This window comes from Pangasianodon hypophthalmus, chromosome 23 (assembly GCF_027358585.1).
Source record: "Pangasianodon hypophthalmus isolate fPanHyp1 chromosome 23, fPanHyp1.pri, whole genome shotgun sequence".
Classification (NCBI taxonomy): domain Eukaryota; kingdom Metazoa; phylum Chordata; class Actinopteri; order Siluriformes; family Pangasiidae; genus Pangasianodon; species Pangasianodon hypophthalmus.
This window is the reverse complement of record NC_069732.1, coordinates 9,161,284-9,186,012: the sequence shown is the minus strand read 5'-3', so window position 1 is coordinate 9,186,012 and position 24,729 is coordinate 9,161,284. Positions and strand designations below refer to the sequence as shown.

Here is a 24,729-nt window from a genome sequence, read left to right as displayed (position 1 = left end):
TTTAAAACCTGCAAAAGGATAACAGATTCCCTTAAGGAACTAGTTCAGCCAAAAATTACACCTTTACCTTACCCCAAATATTGATAATCACCCAAAACATGTTTGATGTCTAAACTTTGGATATTTCATTTCATATTGGAGCTATGACGCTAATAAAAAGTTTAATATACGTATCAAATTGAAATTATATTAACATTTGAATAACTTCTAACATATAATTTAGCCTTTGAACCTTTGGCCACACCTCCTTCCTAGGTCTGGCACTTGTACAGAGTGATACCAAACTGTACTGAGGAAGAAAGTGATTTCAGCTTCACGATGGCTGCTATTACTGTTTCTAACTGAGCTTCACTTAATATTCACTTTGTAGCTTAATAGAAAAAATTAAGAAGCAAACTTCAGACATGAAACATTAGTGTAAGGGGGATTTTACTTTTATTTTTGGACAATATATTCCTTTAATGTTTTGATTGAAAAAACGTGAAACCAGGAACAAGGTTCATTTAAGAAACAATTTATTTTTATTTTAGATATTGCATTGAAAATATCAGAGTAAAAATTTACTCTCTGTATATTCAGTTTTGTCTTTTCACACAATGTTCCACTTACCCAAACTTAGTCAAAACATGTGGCGTCTGACATTTTCTTTAGTTTTGCACTGGTGCTAGTAGGCTAATGTAGGAAACAAATAAGAAAATATTATAGCTGCCTTTTTAACGTCAAACAACCTGCGTGTGTAAATTATTACTCAGCTGTCCAAACCATACAAGGCCCACAGTATACTGATAGTAGACTGAAGATTCTCTGACTCTCCTCAAAATGGCTGTATTACTCAAAAAGCTTTTGGGTGTGTCATTGTTGAAAGGGAGAAAAGTGACATAAACCCACACCAGAAGGATTAAATGAAGGCACATGTGGTTGCACTCACAAATTCTGTGTTCGTGAACTAAAGGGCTGAAACACACCCATCGCCTACACAGGATACAAACTATTCTGTGTGTCACAGTTAAATGACTGTTTTTAATGCTATCTGTAGTGTCCACTCGATTAAAGTAGCCTAACAAAAGTTCAACTATGAACAGACCACTTTTCCTGTATTAAACCCAGACCTATAAAATTCAGCCAGGTTGCAGAGATGAGCACAGGCAAATTTTCCTTGTAGTAAAATATTAAAGTACCCTAAACCCTAATCTGCTTTGATAGTTTCTGTATACATATGGCTCTTCTAGAGCAAAAAGTGATATTTCTCAAGCCAACTGTCCAGTGAATTAGAGCAATTTATGCACTCATTTTATATATCCCAAGCATTTTTTATGTTTGGGCTCATTCTGTACAACCAGTTATCCTTCTCACTTCATATTGCTAGCATGACTTGGTCATTCAGGGTCCTCCTTTACAACATCAGGAAGATCCAGCCATTTCTATCCACAGTGGCCACTCAGGTGCTTGTTCAGTCCCTTGTCATTTCAAGACTGGACTACTACAACTCGCTCTTGGCAAGTCTGATCCTGAGGGCCGTCCGTCCCCTGCAACTGATCCGGAATTCAGCTGCACAATTTGTTTTCAACCTCCCCAAGTTCTCCCACACCAACCCACTTTATCTACTGGCTTTATGTAGACATCAGATTTAAAACAATGATGCTTGCCTACAAATCCAACAATGGGCCAGTACCTACCTACCCTAAGGCACTTGTCAAACCCCGCTTTGCACCACACTCTATTTGAACATCTAGCACAACCCAATGGGACCCACCAGCTCACCAGCTCTATATCATAAGGAAATATAAAATCTCTTTTCACTTTTATGTAGATGATTCTCAGCTGTATCTTCCTTTAAAATCTTGAGATTCTCTGCAGCCTCTCATTGACTATCTGGAGGAAATAAAATGCTAGATGTCAAATAACTTCCTGCAGCTCAACAATGATAAAACTGAGGTAATTCTCTTTGGTCCCTCTAAAACCAGAAATTCTGTTGTTGGGAATTTAGAAAACCTCGCTCCATATATTAAGTCTCATGCAAAAAATCTAGGTGTTATCTTTGACTCTGAGCTTTGTTTTGAGAAACAAGTTAACTCAGTTGTTAAAAACTGAGTTATTATCAGCTGAGAATCATCTCCAGACTTAAATCGTCACTTTCCTTTCATGATCTGGAAAAAGTCATTCATGCTTTTATCACATCACGCCTGGATTATTGTAATTCATTATATATTGGTCTTCCTCAAACGTCGTTGGCACGGCTGCAGATGGTTCAGAATGCGGCAGCTAGACTGTTAACCAGCACCAAAAAACGCGAATCTATTTCACCAGTTTTAGCGTCCCTTCATTGGCTTCCTGTATTTTTTAGAATTCAGTTTAAGATTTTACTTATTGTTTTCAAAGCTCTTAATGGACAAGCCCCATCTTACGTTACTGATCTTATTCATTTGCATTCAATGCCCAGGTCCCTCAGGTCGGCTACTAAAGCTCTATTACATGTGCCTCGGTCTCGACTTAAATCAAAAGGGGACAGAGCCTTTGCAGTCGCTGCTCCACGTCTGTGGAATCAGTTGCCACCTTACATTAGGAGTGCCTCTTCTCTTTCTATTTTCAAGTCTAGACTTAAGACACATTTTTATTCTCTTGCTTTTCTGGGCTTTTAATTTATTGTGTACTGTTGTCATTGTTGATATTATTGTTTTATTATTATTATTGTTGTTGTTTTTTATTCTATTTTAGAATTTGTTGTATTGGTTTTGTTCAGCACTTTAGTCAGTGTAATGCTGAATTTAAATGTGCTTTATAAATAAAACTTACTTACTTACTTACTTACTTACTTACTCTTGACCAAGCACGTTGTTAGTCTGTTTTTTAAAAATCCTTGTTTGGTGTGTTTTCTTTTCATCTGTTCTAACCTCCCAAACAGGGTTTTTAGACTGATGGTATTCTTAGCCCCTGACCTAGCGAACAAAGCACTTCTGTAAATCACTCTAGACAGGGGCATCTGTTTAATGCTGTAAATGTAAATGTAAATATAGACTTCTAGGTTGAATCTTGCTTAGTGCAATGTTACCAAACAATGCTGTAGTCCCATCTAGCTGACACAAAGCATTGGTAAATATCTCACAAATGACTGTCATTGACATTATTAATATTAGAAAAGTCACACAGTATTGTTCTTGAAGCTGATATCACAGTTAAAATACATTTTTGTGATATGGCCTTGATAAACAAGGGAACTTAATACTCCAGTATATATTATGATCTATAACATCCACATTTGTATATGATATCTATAACTTGTCACCTGTACAGTCAAATGGGGACTGATAGATCTTTTGGCATTGCATGCAAGAGAACAGACAACGCCTCCACATGACATCACATATGACAAGCTAACTGCTAACTCAGTGTAATTCCATGAAAAATGTTTTTTTTTACTTACAGTACCATCTCAACTATTTTGCTAAGAAACTGAAGTCTATAAAGATCAAGAGATATACAGAGAAGTGAGTGCTTTAAGATTAATAGCTGAAAAAGATGTCATATTACCTTTTGCGCCACCTTGTGGTAGAAGAATAATTTTCAGTAAGGACTCACTATTTTTCCTCTTAAAACAGTGAATTTATCACAAAAGAGTTCAGTAAACCCATTGCACTTATTGGTTGAGAAGTTACTGAATCTGTCTATTGGTGTATAAAAGGAATTTATGTTTGGCTTTGTGACAATCAAGCTTGATCAGTAGGTTTTCCTGTTAAATTCTCAACTGGTTTTCTATACTGTAATGGATTGCCATCCCATCCAGGGTGTCTTCCAGTCTTGCACCCTGTGACCCTGACAAGCATAAAGTGGTTACTGAACCTTCTTCTTTTTAGTCCTTTTTCACCCCTCTTTACTACCAGGAGTGGTGAGACTTGCCTGGACACCCTCTTGGTCAGAGATTCAGACCTTCCAACAAAGTGATATATTATGTAGTAATCATAATAAATGCATCGTGAATGTCTGAACAGCTGAGTCAATGGCTGTCTTCAAATAATGACTAAACACCTCTTCATGAAGTACTTAAATTAGCACTTTGTTATTTTAAAAAAAAAGTTGTCTTGTGTGTTTTTCATACTATACTACCTCCCAAGCAGGGTTTTTGGACCGATAGTACTCTTAGTCCCTGCCCTAGTGAACCAGTATGAGGATGTATTTATTGATAGAGTCTTCAAAGCACTTCTATAAGTCACTCTGGATAGGGCATATGCCAGATGACATAAATGTAAATGCATTTTATACATCTTTCCTTTTCTTCTTCTTGCCTCTTACATACGTGAGGTCTTATAAGATAATCCTTTATTCGTCCCCCAATTATGTACACCTTATCTGTGTAACAGCTTGTGACTAAGGATGGCAAAGCTGGCAATAGACTCCTATCATCTCTTCAGCTACAGGGAGTGTACTTTTCATACTTGTTTGGAGTCTATTCAGAACTCAGTGGCTCCTAGGTTGTATTGAGTTGTGCATTATAGCCTTGCTTCATAGTCTTGATAACCATCACTCATTGTGTTCTCTATGAGTTAGAGATGAATTGATCTTATAGGCCGGCACCACCCTTTCAGTCTCTGTGAGCTTGTAGAGTTAGCAGACATGTGGCTAAACACAGCTAACAAGGTCCAACTACCTCCAGATGTATACTACCTGAGCATTGTGTGCAGACACACTGATGTCACTGAAGTTCTAGTGAGCTCTTACAATATTACCTTGCACATGGCACACATAAGCAATTTGTTTGTTACTTTACTGCTTGTATTGGAGCAATTATTTCAGTATGCAGGTGTTAATCCCTCTCTGGGGGAGCTTGTCAAGCCCTTGCTCCTAACACCTGGGAAAGGTGATGTGGAAGCTTTCTGTCAATCTGGATTAAGCATGGTGTGGTTGGCATAGTCCATGATGCCAGATGCGTGCAAATAAACCGTGCGAAATCTGACCTGTACTACAGGGTCGCTCTTTGGGTCTTTTGCCAAAAAAGCCTATTTTTCATCAGTTAGAGCCATACCATCAGGCCCTTAGCAGGCACCTGAGTGCTTCTGATTCACCCTGTAGAAAGGATCCTAAACAGCACCCTGAGGCTAAAGGGTCTCCCCCTTTGTGCTGGAGTAACATAAGACATCTCTTTATGAACCCATGCAGAATGCCAGTCTGAAATGGGAGTCTCTAAAACTGCCTTTTTTCTAGTTATACTTCAGCTAAATGAGCAGGTGAACTTCATACATTGGTAATAAACTGCTTATGTTCATGGCCAGATAATCTGTGGCTAAACTAGAGGTTTCTGTCCATTTTGTAGACAATTTACTGACCTTGCAGCATTCTATGAAGGTGAAGCATTCTTTGTGGTGTCCAGTATGCACCTTACAGTGCTATTTAATCAACTAATAAATCAGAGAGCAGCACCAAAGATATTAATTAATTCATTCGTCTTTGGTAACTGCTTTTTTCTTGTCAGGGTTGCAGTGGATCCAGAGCCTTTTACAGGAACACTGGGTGCAAGGCAGGACAATTCACCCTGGATGGGAAGACAGTCTATCTCAGGGCACCACACACAAACATTCACATACGTATATACACTGAAGGGCAATTTAGCACAGCCAATCACAGAGGAAACCCCTGCAAACACACTTAGTAACTTGAGCTCAGAATTGAACCAGGGACATTGGAGCTGTGAGTTGGCAATGCTACCAACTGCGGTTTCCCATTATAAACATCAGAAAGAAAAACACCTAGCATCAATACTTCACAATACCTCATAACTTTCCACTAGTATTACAGAATGGATGTTATACCTATGACTATAGTTGCACTTGTCTAAATAGCCTGCTCTCTTGGTTAAGTTGCAAAACTGATTGAGGAATAACAGATCTCTGGACGTTGTTACTTTAAACCTCCAAACAAATTCATACAAGCCTAGACAGTCTGGTCCTTACTTTATACAAAATGAAAACATGAGAATTATATGAAATCAGTGAGAATCTTTTCCATTCTCTGACTCCTACAGTGAATAGAATCTGGAACCTGTTCTAAGATACAAAGCAAGACAAGCATTCCCACTTGATGACAAAAGTCACAAACTGTGTGGAATTCAGTCTGACCTTTCTGGCTTTACATGTTTTAGGTTATTCTAGCTGCTGTTTATAAAAGTTTATTGTTAAATGATAAAACAGGAGGAGAAATCAGAATGGTGTACAATGAATTTTTATATCAATGCCTCCTATCAAAACTTCTTGGTGGAGGTAAATTGTGAAGTTATCCCCCAGAGTGGAAAAATGAAAAAAATTTATACTTAATGAAAGTATGGGCTTTTTGATAAAACTTACTCAAATAAAAGTTGGTGTATCTAGTTAAAATTACACTCGAATAGTGACTACTTCTAAAAGTAAAGAGTAAATCATTTGAACTAAAATTAGGAGTCAGATCATGTTTGCTGTTCTGAATTTTCATGCTTGCAGCTCATAAATAGTCACACAACTCAGTTAGTTTAAAAATCTTTGTTTCGGTTATCATTACGGATGAGGTTAATGTTTGTACCTTTTCTTATTACATTGTTTATTTGAAACTGCAAATTTTATTTATTTATTTATTTACTTACTTACTTATTTACTTATTTATTTATCTATTTATTTATTTTCATTGAAGTAGCTTTAATATCTGCCCTGTGATGGACTTGTGTCCCAGCTAGGGTGTATTTCCGCCTCACGCCCAGCACTCCCGGTATAGGCTCCGGATCCACCGAACAACCGTGACCAGGATAAAGTGGTTACAGAGAGTGAGAAATTTTAATACAGGGTGGAATAGTAGAGCAGTAGGTTGCATTGTTTCCTCACAGCTCAAGGGTCTGCAGTCTGATACTGGTTACTATTTGTGTGGAAATTCGCATGTTCTCCCAGTTTCGTGTGGGTTTCCTCAGGGTTTTCAGATTTCGCCCACCTCCCAAAAAAAAATGTCAGCAGGTGGTTTGAGTATGCTAAATTGCCACTAGGTGTAAATGCATGGGTGTGTTCCTGTCAAGTGTTCCCAAAATCCCACTGCAACCCTGACCAGCACAAAGTGATTACTGAAGATAAATTAACTTTAATGTGTAAAGGGCAAGAGAGACTATAGGACATCCCTGAACAAACATTTATAGTTACGGTATTGCTATAGATTTGATTGGATGTTCTATGTATAGTTAAGAAATAAAGTTACAATGTGAAGGAAAGTAATTGATCTTGTATCTGGGCTAAAGAAAAAGAAAGAGATTTGTAATGAGCACTTGGAAGGTCTAAGTGAAAACGTAAGTAGGAGAAAGAGGTTTTGTCCAAGAGATACGCTATATTACCAAAAGTATTCGGTCACCTATCCAAATGATCAGAATCAGGTGTCCTAATCACTTGGCCTGGCCACAGGTGTATAAAATCAAGCACTTAGGCATGCAGACTGTTTTTACAAACATTTGTGAAAGAATGGGCCGCTCTCAGGAGCTCAGTGAATTCCAGCGTGGAACTGTCATAGGATGCCACCTGTGCAACAAATCCAGTCGTGAAATTTCCTCGCTCCTAAATATTCCACAGTCAACTGTCAGCTTTATCATAACAAAATGGAAGAGTTTGGGAACAACAGCAACTCAGCCACGAAGTGGTAGGCCACGTAAACTGACAGAGAGGGGTCAGCGGATGCTGAAGCGCATAGTGCAAAGAGGTCGTCGACTTTCTTCACAGTCAATTGCTACAGAGCTCCAAACTTCATGTGACCTTCAGATTAGCCCAAGTACAGTACGCAGAGAGCTTCATGGAATGGGTTTCCATGGCCGAGCAGCTGCATCCAAGCCACACATCACCAAGTGCAATGCAAAGCGTCGGATGCAGTGGTGTAAAGCACGCCGCCACTGGACTCTAGAGCAGTGGAGACGCGTTCTCTGGAGTGATGAATCACGCTTTTCCATCTGGCAATCTGATGGACGAGTCTGGGTTTGGAGGTTGCCAGGGGAACGGTACATTTTGGACTGCATTGTGCCGAGTGTGAAATTTGGTAGAGGAGGAATTATGGTGTGGGGTTGTTTTTCAGGAGTTGGGCTTGGCCCCTTAGTTCCAGTGAAAGGAACTTTGAATGCTTCAGGATACCAAAATATTTTGGACAATTCCATGCTCCCAACCTTGTGGGAACAGTTTGGAGCGGGCCCCTTCCTCTTCCAACATGACTGTGCACCTGTGCGCAAAGCAAGGTCCATAAAGACATGGATGACAGAGTCTGGTGTGGATGAACTTGCTTGTCCTGACCTGAACCCGATAGAACACCTATGGGATGAATTAGAGCGGAGACTGAGAGCCAGGCCTTCTCGACCAACATCAGTGTGTGACCTCACCAATGCGCTTTTGGAAGAATGGTCAAAAATTCCTATAAACACACTCCTCAACCTTGTGGACAGCCTTCCCAGAAGAGTTGAAGCTGTAATAGCTGCAAAAGGTGGACCGACATCATATTGAACCCTATGGGTTAGGAATGGGATGGCACTTAAGTTCATATGTGAGTCAAGGCAGGTGACCGAATACTTTTGGTAATATAGTGTATGTTCTGAGAAAGCGTACAGTGATTGCACTTCCAACTTCTCAGTCATTCTTCAAGTACACAGTCTGAACTACTGTAGTCTTGCACCTAAGAACTGCTGCTGTAATCACAAAGACTATCCTATGCTCATAATTTCAACACGTTTTGTACTGTTTGATGATACAATTGTGGAAAAGTTTATTTTATTTTATTTAGGTTTATTTAGGCTGTCATTTATCTTCACTATCACTCTCCGGCATCACCCAGAAGAGGGTGTCTCCCCTACTGAGTCTGGTTCCTCTCAAAGTTTTTCCTGCTCATTAGATATCTAAATGTAGATCTACAGGGGGATTTCTGTAAAGCTGCATTGTGAGAACGAGTATTTTTAAAATAAAATAGTCACTGAAGATAAATGAACTGAAATGAAATTACTTCATTTTCAAACACACTCATGTAAAGCGTCCTCTAAAAAAAAAAAAAAAAACTCTAAAATGGTACTTTTATGTCCACCTCTGAGTATCTAAAAACCTAGTGACTTTACCCCGGTTTGGGGGGAAACAGCCGCGAGGCCAGCAGCCATGTTTTTCCGGATGTTGTTAAGATTATAATCAGGCGATAGGGGGCGTGGTCACCGTGGCGGCAGCCTGTCACTCACCGAGAAGGGCGGGGCGCAAATACCGCACGTCCATCTGCTCGTTGTCATGGAGGAGCAAAGATGGCGATACTGGCCTACAGCCTGGGCAAACGGGAAATAAATCAGTATTTTAGCATTAAGAATGCAAAATTGCTGTCTCTCGTTGCTGTCATTCTCCTCACCGTGTTCCACGCAGTCTCTCGGCATTATGGAGGTGAGTGTTTAGCCACGGTAAACACCGCGGTGCTCGCGAGCTCTGCGCCGCCGTGCACTGTTTTGAACCTGACAGTGCCTGTGAAACATTAGCCTGTGTGTTGTGTTAGCTTAGCCGCTAATGACTGCTGCAAAGTCAGCGAAATGGCACTCTGAAGAGCTAGTTAACCTGTCTGTAATACTCCAGGGAACGTTCAAGCGTCTTATTTGTCCTGAATTTGAACTCTTAGGATGGTGTAAAGTGCTCCTGTAAGAGCTGGAGTTATTTATCCAGGATAAGAAAGGTTAGTGAAGTGATCTGTAACGCAGCTGGCAGAGTGCTGTACATCAATGACAGACATGAGCATCTAAGCTAATGAGCTGTCCGAGTATTTTATTCTAGTGAGTTATTAAGAATTTCCGAGCACTGCACGATATTCTGCAGGTTAACGAGAATAGCATAGGGTTAAGTCGATGGGGCTCTTGGGGCTGGTTAGTCAGGCAACATTCCTCCGCACTTGTCCAAGAATGTCATTTAGATATGATATAATAATGTGACACACCTCGAAATGAGGGATATGTACCAAGCTACATATTTCAGTGTTTGAAATGGTGGCATCCTTGATGAATTCTTCAAGGTGACCAGATATGCCATGCTCCAGGTGCTGAGAGTTATTTCCCTGCTGAATCCTTATTACTTGACAAACTGATCAATTTGGAGATTTTCTGACTGTTTTGTTATGTTCTTAAAAAATAACTTGTGTACACAAGATAGCAGTATTTCCAAAACATTCTTTGCTACCAGCACTTTCCAGCTGTCAGTGATGGTCTACCAGTTTGAGCAGCTGGACCTGTTTTGGTAGCTGGTCAGACTTAACTGGATTTTCTAGCAGGGATTAGAGAGACCGAGGTTTGAGTTTTTAAACCGACATGTGTTGCACCACTTAAAGGTATCCTCCACTTTGTAACACATGAAATATATGTTTATATTGAAATATTTGTAATGTGCTTAGGGATTCTGGTGCTTGGTCATTTGTTGTATTTTCATTGCTCCTCTGAGAAGGTAGCGGTTGTGTGCCATGTTGACAACATGGGGGAAATTGCCAGCAAATTTACCCTGAATATTAGTAACAGTTCCAGACATAAGGGACAACCTTCAGGTTTTGCTGTTCGCTCCTAATAGTAAAATATCAAGAGCTTTTTTTCTCACTTACTATTTTTCAGTGACATTCAATGTCATATTAATGAGAAATCCAGTGTAGAAGTAGTGCAGACAGAAAACATTGAACTCAACGTCCCAGAATGAAATGCAGCTGGTCGACGCAGTGGCACTGAGCTATGGCAGAGACGTGGCTCAGCTAGATAGCGATAAACATGATGGTGGTGTTGGCGGAAATAGCATAAACGTTGTAACTTTGGAACCTGATCTGTTTGAGCAGATTGTATATATGTGGAGGCAAAAGAGCTGGACAGACGAAAAGACTAAAGCTCTGCTGCATTGCTCATTTTAGATAAAGATGAAGCGAGGGCTAGATCCCACTGGCACCACTATCAGCAGGTAGTCAGGCGACGTTGTGGATAAAAGACGTTTAAACTAAAGAAGTAAGACAGCGATTTCATTACAAAATAATTCTTGGATGCCATCGAAGATCACAGAAGATTCACCAGGCTAAAAAAAGTCATGTTCTTTAAACTTAATCATTAACCCAAGCTTTTACTTACTACCGTAAATCACCACAAACCTCTTGGTTCTTTTATTTTCTAAAAATATTATAATATATTATATATGTATTATATTAATATATTATATGCTGCTATTCTGGAAATTTAAACCACCTTTTCTGGACTGGAATTTAAACCTGACTTTGTAGTAACTGAGAAACAGGATGGAAATTCATCTAAATTAAATATAATTTAATTGATGATAGGATATTATGATTAATTTTTTTTTGACATGCTTATTAATTATCAACATGCTTAATGTACAGTGTACTTTCCTGATGGAGATAAAAATATAGAGGTTACATTTTACAGAGGATCCTCAGAACATTGTGTTACATGGATTTGCTTCAAATGAGGTTTCCTGTCCTCTCTGAAGAGACAGCTCTCCTCACGACAGATATACGGAACGCCTCATTCCGAAAACAAAGGCATAATAGGATATTATAATATTTTATATACAGTTATTATTAATTTAAGCAATTTTAAAGTGTGGTTGATTGTTTAGTAAATGACAGTGTTTGTGTAATTAGCTTTATGACTTATTATAAACATACTTAATAGGGTAATACACAACTATTCTTGTTTAACGCGTTCACATATTGACTATAACAACAGACTATAAATAGCAATACAAAATTTTGAAAAATGCCTAGCTGACGTGTTGTCAATGCAGGAAAAAAACAATTTGCGTTACTAATGACATCACCCTTTGCATCTACGTCTTTCTGACATCCAAAAATGTTGTATGTCTTCTTTGTTAACATATATAAACATTGGGTGTGTAAAGAGATGTATGTCTGGCATGAAAATCAACAGTTGTATCATCTCTAAACATACAACTTAATTTCAGTATGCAGTCTTGCCAGGTGTCTTGCCAGGTGTCTCGCCACATTGCATAACTTTGAGGCTTCTATATTTGTTGTAGCTTCTGTAATTTTTTTTATTGATAAGTATGGGTGTTACAGTTTGGAATTTTTATAGGATGATAACCTAGATTAAAAATATAACAGTATTAATCGATCATTAAAAAAAAAAAAACCACACAAGCCAGTTACAAAAATTAAAGGAAAATTTCTGCTGAAATCTTTGTCTCTCTGCAAACAAGAACTAAAAGGAAACAAAAAGATTAAATCCCCTAATGGTAATTTCCTAGAGAGATATTTTTAAAACAACTTTCTGCAAAATTTGTTACACTGTCAGTATTCATTGTGTTGTTATTTTAAGCTGAAAGAGAGTGGCTGCAAGGAAAGGCAGCATGCTGAACCTAAAAAAGATAGTTGTTTGGTTTCGTTCTGGTCAACAATGCTGTGTTCTTTTGTGCATTTGATAGCGGTTGTGTATGATAAAGTTACGAACATGCTAGGAGCAGCAGCAGATGTAGCAATATAATGTGTTTACAACAGGAGAGGATTACACAGCTCAGGGGATTTCAGTGCAGTCCACATCCCTGTGTAGAGAATTTAGGTGGAGTCCAGAGGGAGCAAGTTGTAAAATCCAGCCTTCATTTCTGGGAGTTGTAGCCAGACAGAAAAGGAATATGTTATAATTTAACCATTTTACAATCTACACTATATGTGTTCCTGGAGGACTAGTGGTTAGGCCACAGCGCTCTCACCGCTGTGGCTAGGGTTCAAATTCCCGGCCAGGGATCCAACCCCAGCCTCTGTGCTCAAAGTCCCAGTCCCGGATAAAATTGGGGAGGGTTGCCTCAGGAAGGGCATCCAGCGTAAAAGCTGTGCTAAATCAAATAGGCGGACCAATGATCCACTGTGGCGACCTCTAACGGGAGCAGCCAAAAGAGGAACAACAGCAACAATGTACACTATATGGTTAAAAGTATGTGGACACCTGACCATCATAAGTGCTTGTTGAGCATCCCATTCCAGATTTAGACCCTCATTTACTAGTATAATTACATCCACTCTTCTGAGAAGGCTTTCCACTAGGTTTTGGAACATGGCGGTGGGGATTTGTGCTCATTCAGCCACAAGAGCATTAGTCAGGTCAGGCTCTGATGGTGGGCGAGGAGGTCTGCAGTTGGTGCAGTCGGCATTCCAGTTCATCCCAAAGGTGTTCAGTGGGGTTGAGGTCAGAGCTCTGTGCAGGACACTTCAGTTCCTCCACTCCCACCTTGCCAGACCATGTTTTCATGGACCTCGCTTTGTGCACATGTGTTATACTGGAACAGGTTCGGGCATGTTAGTTCTAGTGAAGGGAAATTGTAACACAAAAGAACTTGAAAACATTCTAGACAATTGTGCTTCCAGCTTGGTTTGGAGAAGGCCCACATATGGGTGTGCTGCTCAGGTGTCCACAAACCTTTGGCCATATAGTGTATCAAATGGCTCCTAATTTTAAATAATTGGTATGTTTCTTCATTAGTGAATTTATGGTCTGCATGTGTGTCGGTTTGTGTGTGTGTGTCTGCATGTGTCTTTGTGTGTATTTGTGCCTCTGTCTCGGTGTATATCTGTGTATGTAAGTGTGTGTGTATGTCTTTGTGTCTGTGTGTGTGTGTGTTCATCCTCATAATGCACTGTATTTGTCAGGCCGGGACACGTGTGAGTGGCTCCTATCCAGTGGACGGTTCCTAGGAGACAATGCATGGCAGCCGTATGGCTGCATGATGCACAAGTACAAAAGCATGTGAGTAACACCACAGTTACTCTGTAAAAACACAAAGGGTCATTATCAGAACAGCATTTTAACTTTAATCTGTTCTTTTCAGTGAAGCAAAAGCTTGCCTCAACAATAAAAGGATAGCATTCATCGGGGACTCTCGAATTCGTCAGCTCTTTTATTCTTTCATCCAGATTATCAACCCTGAGACAAAGGAAGAGGGGAACAAGGTTAGTTTATGTCCACTGTGTTTACTAAAATAATGTAAAACCCAAATTCAGAAATCACATTTTACTCTTAGCTTATTCTGAATGTTCATTTGTCTCCTCTATTAATAAAACTACAGCAGTGTTCATGTAGGCCACACTAGGTGGTGTGCTGAGTCTTGATATCTGTTGTAGTGTTTGAGGTGATCGATCCCTGGTTTAGGACTAAGTAAAAACTAACTACACCCCAAGCTTCCTCACTTGACATCAGTGCCTGACCTCACTAATGCTTTTTTGGCTGGATGCGCAAATCCCCACAGCCACATTCTGAAATCCAGTGGAAAGCCTTCCCAGAAGAGTGGAGGCTATTATATAAGAACAAAGGGGGACTAAATCTATAATGGGATGTTCAAAAAGCACATGTGGATGTGCTTGGTCAGGTGTCCACATACACTATATGGACAAAAGTATTGGGACACACCTCTTAAATGTTGAATTCAGGTGTTTCAATCAGACCCATTACCACAGGTGTATAAAATCAAGCACTTAGCCATGCAGGCTGCATTTACAAACATTTGTGAAAAAAATGGGTCATTCTGAAGAGCCCAGTGAATTCAAGCATGGTACTGTGATAGGATGCCACCTTTGCAATAAGTCAGTTTGTGAAATTTCATCCCTGCTAGATATTCCATGATCAACTGTAACTGTGGTATTATTGAAAAGTGGAAACATGTACTTAGCAACTCGGCCACGAAGCGGAAGAGCACGTAAAGACACAGAGCGGGGTCACCAAGTGTTGAGGCGCATGGTGCGTAAAAGTCACCAATACTCTGCTGATTCCATAGCTGAAGAGTTCCAAACTTCCACTGGCATTAATATCAGCACAAAAACTGTGCGGAGGGCGCTTCATGGAATGGGTGTACATGGCTGAGCAGCTGCATGCAAGCCTCACATCAGTAAATACAATGCCAAGCGTCGGATGGAGTGGTGTAAAGCACGTCACCACTGGACTCTGGAGCAGTGGAAAAGTGTTCTGTGGAGTGAAGAATCACGCTTCTCTGTTTGGCATTCCGATGGGCGAGTCTGGGTTTGGCGGATGCCAGGAGAGCGTTACCTGCCTGACTGCATTGTGCCAACTGTAAAGTTTGGTGGAGGAGGGATACTGGTATGCGGCTGTTTTTCAGGGGTTGGGCTAGGCCCCTTACTTCCACTGAAGGGAAATGTTAATGCTTCAGCATACCAAGACATTTTGGACAATGCTATGCTTCCAACTTTGTGGGAACAGTTTGGGGAAGGACCTTTTCTATTCCAGCATGACTGTGCCCCAGTGCGCAAAGTAAGGTCCGTAAAGACATGGTTGGATGAGTTTGCTGTGGAAGAACTTGACTGGCCCGCACAGAGCCCTGACCTCAACCTCATCAAACACCTTTGGGATGAACTGGAACGGAGCCAGGCCTTCTCATCCAACATCAGTGCCTGATCTCACAAATGCTCTACTGGATGAATGGGCAAAAATTCCCACAGAAACACTCAGATCTTGTGGAAAGCCTGCCCAGGAGAGTGGAAGCTGTTATAGCTGCAAAGGGGGACCAATTCCGTATTAATGTCTATGTATTTAGAATGTGATGTCATTAAACTCCCTGTTGGTGTAATGGTCAGGTGTCCCAATACTTTTGTCTATATAGTGTCCATTTGGCAATATAGTGTATTCTTGACATAGATGCAAAAATGAAGGGATTGATGAAATGAAGATTGGCTCACAGTGTATACCAAGGCAGCTTTCAAAAGCTCTTTTTTGCCCATACACTTTTGTACACCCAGTAAAATCATAAACTTGCAAAGTAAACACATCACGAACCAAGGTCAACTCATGGGCTAACTGTGAAATGAGAGGCCGATGTCACAATTTTATTGCTTTGTCTCTCTCTCTTTTTTTTTTTTTTTTTTTTTTTTTTTTTTTTTATTTTATTTTTTTTTTTTTAAATGAAGCAATTTTATTTGTTGTGCTGAACTAAACTAATTATTGCAAGATCTCAGCATGGGGGAAAACTACTTTAATTATAGTTATTTTATAATTATCCTCTTTAATAAGGTGCCTCATTGCTTATGAACTGATTAGTACCTTAGTTTACTCCTGATTGAATTTAATCTCTTTTTCTCTTTTTCTGTTTAAAATGACCTGGCCAGCATGAAAACATTCCCTTTACAGATAGAGAATCCTCTGTGAATGTGGTGAGTGTTTCCTGAAGAACCTTTATTTCTGATCGTAATAGAAATAGAAAACAGTAGTTGAGTAATAAAAGAAAAATGTATTTTTATAGGACTTTTTATGGCATGCAGAAGTAAATAATTCTATGAAAGAGCCGTTGACATCATGGACAGAGGTAAATAGGAAAAAAAAATAAGATTTCAGATTATTAGCGTCTGATTAGTGGTGTTGCATCTTGTCAATTTTTTAAAATCTTTTTTAATACAGAAGCCCTCTTCCAAGCCAGATGTCATCATCATTGGTGCTGCTACTGTAAGTCAAAGCCATACAAAATAAAAGTTCAGATGAATTAAGTGGACAAATGAGCATTTTTTTTTTTGCCTTGCTGCTCTAACATGTTATTCAGAGTTGTCATGCTTGTCATATTTTCACAGTGGTCCATTAAACTGCACAGCGGCAGCAGCGAGTCACTCCTTCAATACAAAGCAAACCTCACATCTATAGCAGCACCATTGGAAAAACTAACTGAGCACAGTGAAGTCTTTTGGGTCATACAGGGTGTGTATCAAAGGTGGAGGTTTATCAAGTGTGAAGAACGTCTCAAAGGGCAAAAGGACTATTTAATCATCGTTGTCTTGTGTGCCTTGCTTTTAGGCCCTGTGTATGAAAAGGTCTTGAGCGAGAATCGTAAGATGATCACCAACGAGCAAATTAACTTGTATAATGCAGCAGCACTCAGCGCTCTGAACAGCGGCAAGAGGAACGCCAAGACTAGGGTGAAGTTCCTGCAGGCCTCACGGCAAGCTGCCATGGAGACCATCACCCAGTCCGAAGATGGCCTGCACCTTCCTGTGAGCGCAAGGAATGTGGTAGGTCATTAATTCATTGTTTTAAAACTCTTTCATATAGATTAGAGATGGACAAATCAGTAGCCTGGTTACCTGGGACAAGCACATTACCTATGCGGGCCATTATTTTTTCATTCATCAGGTTCAGTAGGCTGCAGTATATATACAGTTTCTGCCTGTTTAAATGTAACATGCTCTAATTGGTTAATATATTTCTTGGGTGTACAAAGCAACTCACTGTTGTGGTAAGCGCTGCTCTTCTGAATCGTTCCACTTATTGCAGTATGCAAGCAAACCATGGATGTGGACTGGCTGTTGGTAGGAGCTATTTTTACTAGGCATATGCCCACCGTCCACTTTATTAGGAACACCTGCAAATTCATGCAGTTATCTAATCCGCCAGTTGTGTGGCAGCAGCACAATGCAAAAAATCATGCAGATGCAGGTCAAGAGCTTCAGTTAATGTTCACATTAAACATCAGAATGAATAAAAAGTATGATCTCTGTGACTTTGATCCTGGCACGGTTGTTGGTACCAGATGAGCTGGTTTGAGTATTTCAGAAACTGCTGATCTCCTGGGAATTTCACACACAACAATCTCTAGAGTTTACACAGAATGGTTCACATGATGCTTCATCATCATTCTTAGAGACAATGTTGCCCCTCCCAAGGAATCAAGTACTCGCTTATTTTCCTTACTCTGTATTTAAGTACTAAGCTCATTATAATTTTGAGTTAAACTACATTAGTTGCCAGTTTTAAACCTAGTTAGCGTAATATGGTACAGTGGAGAATTAACTTAATTAGCCTGATGGCCTGATGGGCTAATTAGTGAATTTATGATTTGTCCACTCCTGTAGATGTATTAGTTGTTGGTTAACTTGTTATTCTGCTCACTCTTTAGGGTGCCATGGTTCTGATGAACTCCTTATGCAACAAGATCCTGAAGCCTATCGATGGGTCATGTTGTCAGAGTGTTCCTCCACTGAGTGTGCTACAGAAACTGGCCGCTGGACTTTTCCTGGTAGCTGCTGTCTGCTTCCTGGTGTTGCATGCACTCGGCTACACCGGGCACTGGAAGAGCAAGCCTGTGTCTGATGTAGAGAGTGGAGAGGAGAAGAAACCTCCCACTGCTGCAGTTCCACTCATCATAAAGAACATGTTACAGTCCATCTGCAAGATGGGTCTCATCATGCTTTACTTCTACCTGTGTGACCGTGCAGACATCTTTATGAAGGAGCAGAAGTTCTACACACACTCCACCTTCTTCATCCCGCTCATCTATATATTTATGCTGGGGTTTTTCTACAATGAGAACACTAAAGAGGTACAGGGAATAGCCAGTTTACACTAAGCATTTTTTTTTACTCCCCATAACTGATTCTTTTTTCCTTTTGCACATATGTGAGATGTAATCTTCCTAATACATCACACACAAACACACTTTCTGTACATTGTAGGCTTATTTACAATCATAGAATCCCTCATAACTTTATGATTTTGCAGCCAGTAATTTTAGAGTGTAGTAATGATAGTAACAATAGATATTATACCAAAATGGGGAAACAGAATAAATATGTGTTGTTTGCTCGCTGTCCCATTGTGTCATGTTGCAGGGTTATGGTTGTCCAAGTTTGCTTGGTGTGTAATCCCAACCAATCCAATTTCTAGTCCCAGTTCCATTGACAGTGCTGTACATATATACTTCGGTTTTCTTGATTAAAAATGAAGAACTCTGTTGCCCTTTTCCCACCGGTAGTGTTTAGTGTCACAAGCGTTGTGGATTGGACTAGAGGTGTGAATCAGGACTGTGATCCTGCGGGACCCAACATAACCCACGGGGGCAGAGAGTTTTTTATTTTCATGCAGGCTGTTGCAGCCAGTCAGATAGGAAGCTTTCTGGATGAAAAAAAAGGCCATGTTCATTAACATGGGAACACACTGGGTGCTTATGTGGCGATGTGTAAAGTGTTTACAATGTTCGTTCATTCTCCTTTAGTAACTGCTTTATCCTGGTCATAATTTGTTTATATTTTGTGAAACAGAACCAACTAAGTTTTTCCCCCCAGTGGAAAGTGGAGTTAAAGTTCTAGTACCTGTACTTAATTCCTGTCAGTTTTACTCATTCTTCAAACTCTGCTTTTTATTATGTCATGTTATGTAGCTACTCTTTCATTCTGCAGGCCAAACTGCTGAACAGAGAACAGACTGATGAATGGAAGGGCTGGATGCAGCTGGTTATACTCGTCTATCATATATCCGGAGCCAGTGCTGTAAGTTCTGATTTGAACATGCTTACACTTGCTTTACAATATGACCACTATCTCATTTACCTTACTTGTCCTCTACAGTTCATACCTGTGTACATGCATGTCCGCGTCCTGGTAGCAGCTTATCTCTTCCAGACAGGATATGGCCACTTCTCCTTCTTCTGGTTAAAGGGTGACTTTGGACTGTACAGAGTGTGCCAGGTATTTATTTCCAGCGTCCTACTATGTGTCCTATTTTTGCTTGTCTGCATACACATCTGGCCATACACAGTATGTCCCATAAATGATAAGTACACGCTAAGAGGTTTGTTTGTTCTAGGTTCTCTTTAGACTCAATTTCCTGGTGGTAGTGCTCTGCCTTGTGATGGACAGATCATACCAGTTCTACTACTTTGTGCCTCTGGTTACCTTTTGGTTTGTGATCATCTATGCCACAATGGCCATGTGGCCACAGATTCTGCAGATAAAAGCCAATGGTAATAATGCCTATTGAAAAAAAAAATATTGTGATCATTCTCTCTTAGTTATAGACACATGACACTGTATCGTTTTTGTGTATTTCAGGCAGCAGTTTCTGGCACCTGGTACTTTTATTGAAACTGTTGGGGTTACTTCTTTTTATTTGCTTCTTTGCATACTCACAGGTGGGCTCTTACAAAGGTTAAACTAAATATCTCAGAGTTGTTATTAAACTATCTCACTTCTTTACAGCACATAGTGAACTTGCTGCTTTTATTTTATTTATTTTTTTTTAAACAGGGGTTCTTTGAGAGTATTTTCTCCGTGTGGCCTGTTTCAAAGCTCTTTGAACTGCAAGGAAGTGTCCATGAATGGTGGTTCAGGTGGAAGCTAGACAGATTTGTAAGTAATATGCCTTATGTTATGCAATGCAATATTTGCATACCCTTGACAAAATGAACACCAAAAAAATGCATTTTGTAACTATGCTACAGCACAGAGCATTAATGAAAAATTTCTGAAAAGAGCCTAGAGTCAGAAATACAAAAATACACACTCATTATGAGATAATAAAGACAATCACATGACATCTATGTGATGCACTGGTATTACAAGACAGTTAGACTCTCCATTCTCTCAGCTCCCTTTGGTCATTGGTTGAACATTTCTTTGTAAAAGTCGAAACAAGCACATCAATTCCAATTCCTCATACAACAGATTAGCACCTGATGTAGCCATTTTCTAATAAGCTGAAACACTGTCCTGCTTTTACCTTTACATTTGGTCGTTTTGCAGAAGCTCTTATCCAAAGTGACTTAGAAAATGTGTAAGCAGTTGATGGTGCAGTGATACAAAGGACCTTGCACATCTGGAATAATCTGAAAGCATAAAGTGCTAGTTTATACAAGTGCTAGATTGACCAAGTGGTTAGAAAAAGATGGTTTAAGTGCATTAAGTACATACATAATATAAAAAAGACAATTAGTTACAAAGGACAAATTTAAACCTATGCGCATTAATAATAATAATAATAATAATAAAAAAAATCCAAAATGTGATACAAAAGGTGATCAGTGCAAAGTAAGCAGCAATGTGTTGTGTGTCTTGTGTTATAAACACGTTTATAGAAAGATGTGTTTATAAATTCAGACTGCTTTTAAATGCCAGTTAAACCAATATGTTTTATTGTTTATGCTGTTAGCGTGCCATCCTTCTGAGTGTGCTTCTCCACTTCTATTGCAGGCTGTCATCAATGGCATGCTGTTCGCCTTTATTTACCTGGTATTGCAGAAATGTCAGATTCTATCAGAGGGGAAAGGCGAGCCGCTCTTCTCCACCAAGATTTCCAACTGCTTGCTCTTTGTATCGGTGGTTTCCTTCATAGTAAGTATACTACTAGATTCAACTTTTACTGCCTCTGTAGATATAATTGTATCTAAATTATTTCTCCTCCTTTAGACATATTCCATATGGGCGAGTAGCTGTAAAGATAAGACTAAATGCAATGAGATGCATCCCTACATATCTGTGGTGCAGGTAATTTCCTGGAAATGGTGCTTTTTGTTAAGGTGATTGCCTGCTTCTGCCAGCTGTTCACTGTGCTTTTTCTCAACCCACAGATTCTGGCGTTTGTTCTCATCAGGAACATTCCTGGTTATGCACGTTCTTTGTACAGCTCATTTTTTGCATGGTTTGGAAAAATCTCTTTAGAGGTAAGGTGCCTGTACTATGAGCAGTCATTTAGTTTTCAAATACTGAATTTTTTTGCATATTGTTTACTGGCCCAGTGGAGGTGGTGATAGCAAAGCAATAGAATATGTAACCATGTCTGTTGTCATCGTCACATTCTCTCATGCTTATAGTTTTCTGAAATTTACTGCACTATATCCACTGTAGAGGTGTCCAGATATAAAGAATTAACAGACACATACTAGCCAAACTTTTATAAAGTCACAATATGGTAGGACAAGCGGAGTGAGATTCATGCATTTGTCTGTCCCTTACTCCTGTAGCTCTTCATCTGTCAGTACCACATCTGGCTGGCGGCTGACACAAAGGGCATCCTGGTACTTATTCCCGGAATCCCCTCCCTTAACATCATCATCAGCACCTTCATCTTCGTGTGCGTCGCTCACGAGATCTCGCAGATCACCAATGACCTGGCCCAGGTGGCCATTCCTAAAGACAGTGACGCTTTGCTCAAGAGACTGCTGGCGACTGGACTCTTCATGGGACTCGTCCTCATGCTGTCTAACAGCAGCTGGGCCTGAGACTGAAGGAGCTTAGCATACAGACACCTGAGTGAGTTGATTCTTTGGAACACATCCTGATTAAAATTAAGTTTTAGGAACAGACTCATTGCTGGCACAGTGCTGCTCACTGAACACAACCTGAGAAGCTCGTCTCAGAGCAAAGCCCATGATGCAGTGACTTCATGAAGACAGTGAACACACATTTTATACAGAATGTATGCAGTGCCTTTTGAGTTCTGCAGTACGTGTGCTCACTGGCTGACTTTTCAAATAAGACTAAATCTGACATCAACACCTGAAGGAATGGAAACAACCTCTTTTCCGTCCATGTTTTGTACAGTATTTAATTATTTAAATTAAGTTTACTTTGTACAGCGGTATATTTGTGTTGCCTTAATGTCCTGTATGTCACTTCTAGTTTCTTTTTTTTTTTTTTTTTTAATGTTGAGCCCATGTGGATGAACTATCAATGGGGTTTTGTATTTCACACCTCATGCAGTACACAGTGCATCATATGCCAACGGCTTCTTTTGTCACTGGACAGTTAATTACTGTGTAAACAACCACTATTGTTAATGTTTGTATATTTTTAATTAATGCTTTCAACAGATCTTAATCCTCATAAATCTCAACCAGGGTATCCATGGGTCAGTAATAAGTGTAACAAAAAAAACATTCATTCATTTTTTTGTGGAAAATTAAGGCTTTAGAGGCATTAAAAATATGGGAACATTTATTTATATTTGCTAATTTAATGAATTTGAATACATAAAAGCCATCAATAGCCTTTAGAAGAACAGAACTATTTATCTGGATACTTCATGTACTACTGTTAATTTTGACATCTACTATTATTTATTGAAGTATGCTGTGGTTACTTCCTGGATTCTTGGTGGCTTTTACGTACTCATAAACTGTAAAAAAATTAGCTAATTATCTGAAGTACATTCAGATGTAAGAACATATTTTCAGAAATTTCAACTATCCACAGGTACATCACTTCTGTCTAGTTGTTTGTCCATTTTATTTCTTTCTCCCCCCTTGCTACAGTGACCCTCCGCACTAGTAATACTGACATTTAATATACTTTAATGCATCAAGAAAGCTAGATTTTTGAAACAACTCTTTTGATATTTACCTTTTATGTAAACATAACAGTGTATTGGGTGTTTGAAAATGCATTAACAATGCCTCAGCGACATTAAAAAGGTCTTAAAATAGAATTTTCTTATACCAAGTGAAAGGACACACGATACTTATCAGCAAAAGGGTCAATGCATGAACTACTGAAAGACTCTGTTTATCCCAACACACTGTACATTAATGTACATCTAGAGTTGTGTGACAGTTTATTACCCTGTTATTTATTATAACATTTTTTACACATATCTTTAACCAAGTGAAGTAAAGGTGCTTTGTTGTTATAATCCTGTGATTTGAATATTGATGGTGAACCAAAAAAAACAAAACAAAAACAAAAAAACAGGCGAGAGGGAAAGTGCCACCGATGAAGGAAGTAGGGAAAGGCTTTAAACAGTACAGGAGCTCCATTAGACCAATCTAAGCTAAGCTTTAGTGAAGTTATGAATTTTTATAAGAAAAATAGCAAATCATTTTTTTTGCTGTATGTATCTGCTTTCTACCATTTACATTTCAGTAAGCTAATGCTAAAAAAAGCTAAACATACTATCCCCTGTATTGTGAATGTAAATCTTTACTCTGTTACTGTATATTGATGCTATAAGGAGGTTGTGTTTTACCTTGTAAAGCTACTAACAGGGAGTTTAGAAATACAGAGCTTTAATCCTTCAACTGAAAGTGGGAAAGCATGGGAGTAAATTTAGACAAGTCACTTGTACACATTTTCTTGTTTGTGACAATGGCAGCTGGTAAAATGTGGGTAAAGGGTATAAATCTATGCTACAAGATGGAGAGAAGTAGTTTTTCTAAGTCTGTTAATTTTTTTTTTTTTTAGAGCAATAGCAGTTTTAAGCAATCCTGCTGGTGAAAGAGTAAATCGGCTTATTTGGTTAAATTACAGCCATGTTTATCTGATCTAATTCTCCATTTGGATTTATTTATGCTGTTTGGTAACATTATTTGGGAACTGTAGAATAAGGGTGTATAGTGTCCTTATTTGCGTAGATAGATTTTTATTTATATTGTGCCAATACAATCTTCATCATCCTCATCGAAGGGCCACTAGCTGGATGCTAGCTACAATTATCAGACATTTGTAATTTAATTTTGTACCATAGCTTCATTTTATAGTCATAGTATTTTGCAGATGTACAAAGTCTGCGCTATTTTAGCCTTTTCTTCCATTATAGGAAGACAAGATAAAAAGCAAACAAGATCTTGTGTAAAAGTAAGCCTTTTATTTCTTGAAGTGGCGTTTAAGCCAAACTGCAGCTATAATCTGATGGATTCACTCCACCTTACAGCTATTTATCCAATTATAAATGTGTGGATTTTATTTTTTAAGACTTTGTTCAAATGTATTATATAGTTTAGTTTGGACCTCTGTAAAAAAAAATAAAATAATAAGATTCATGCCATGCTGATGTAAATATAATCATTTTGTCCTGAAATGTGAAAAGGATGTATTTTCTTTTAGAAATGCTGGTTTGTTGTTAAATCATTGTCAGTGATAAAACACCTTGCTGAACATACTTTGGACTGTTTTTTTTCCCCCCAGCATATCCACTGGCACACATGACAATTCTAAATTGTTACACATGCTCATGATACTACAGATAGAATATTTTTACATGGACAA

At 39.1% G+C, this 24,729-nt stretch overlaps 1 protein-coding gene across 1 annotated transcript; it reads left to right on the top strand.

Annotated features, from left to right (window-relative positions):
- Positions 1 to 9,201: 9,201 nt before the first annotated feature.
- Positions 9,202 to 24,622, top strand: casd1 (CAS1 domain containing 1). The gene is made up of 18 exons (XM_026929616.3): positions 9,202 to 9,386; positions 13,636 to 13,732; positions 13,815 to 13,935; positions 16,099 to 16,143; positions 16,233 to 16,295; positions 16,388 to 16,432; positions 16,555 to 16,678; positions 16,775 to 16,989; positions 17,874 to 18,296; positions 19,153 to 19,242; positions 19,321 to 19,440; positions 19,559 to 19,715; positions 19,804 to 19,883; positions 19,999 to 20,100; positions 20,941 to 21,081; positions 21,157 to 21,234; positions 21,318 to 21,410; positions 21,711 to 24,622. The coding sequence occupies exons 1-18, from the start codon at positions 9,254 to 9,256 to the stop codon at positions 21,966 to 21,968; spliced, it is 2,385 nt and encodes a 794-aa protein (XP_026785417.1). The 5' UTR covers positions 9,202 to 9,253; the 3' UTR covers positions 21,969 to 24,622.
- Positions 24,623 to 24,729: the final 107 nt, after the last annotated feature.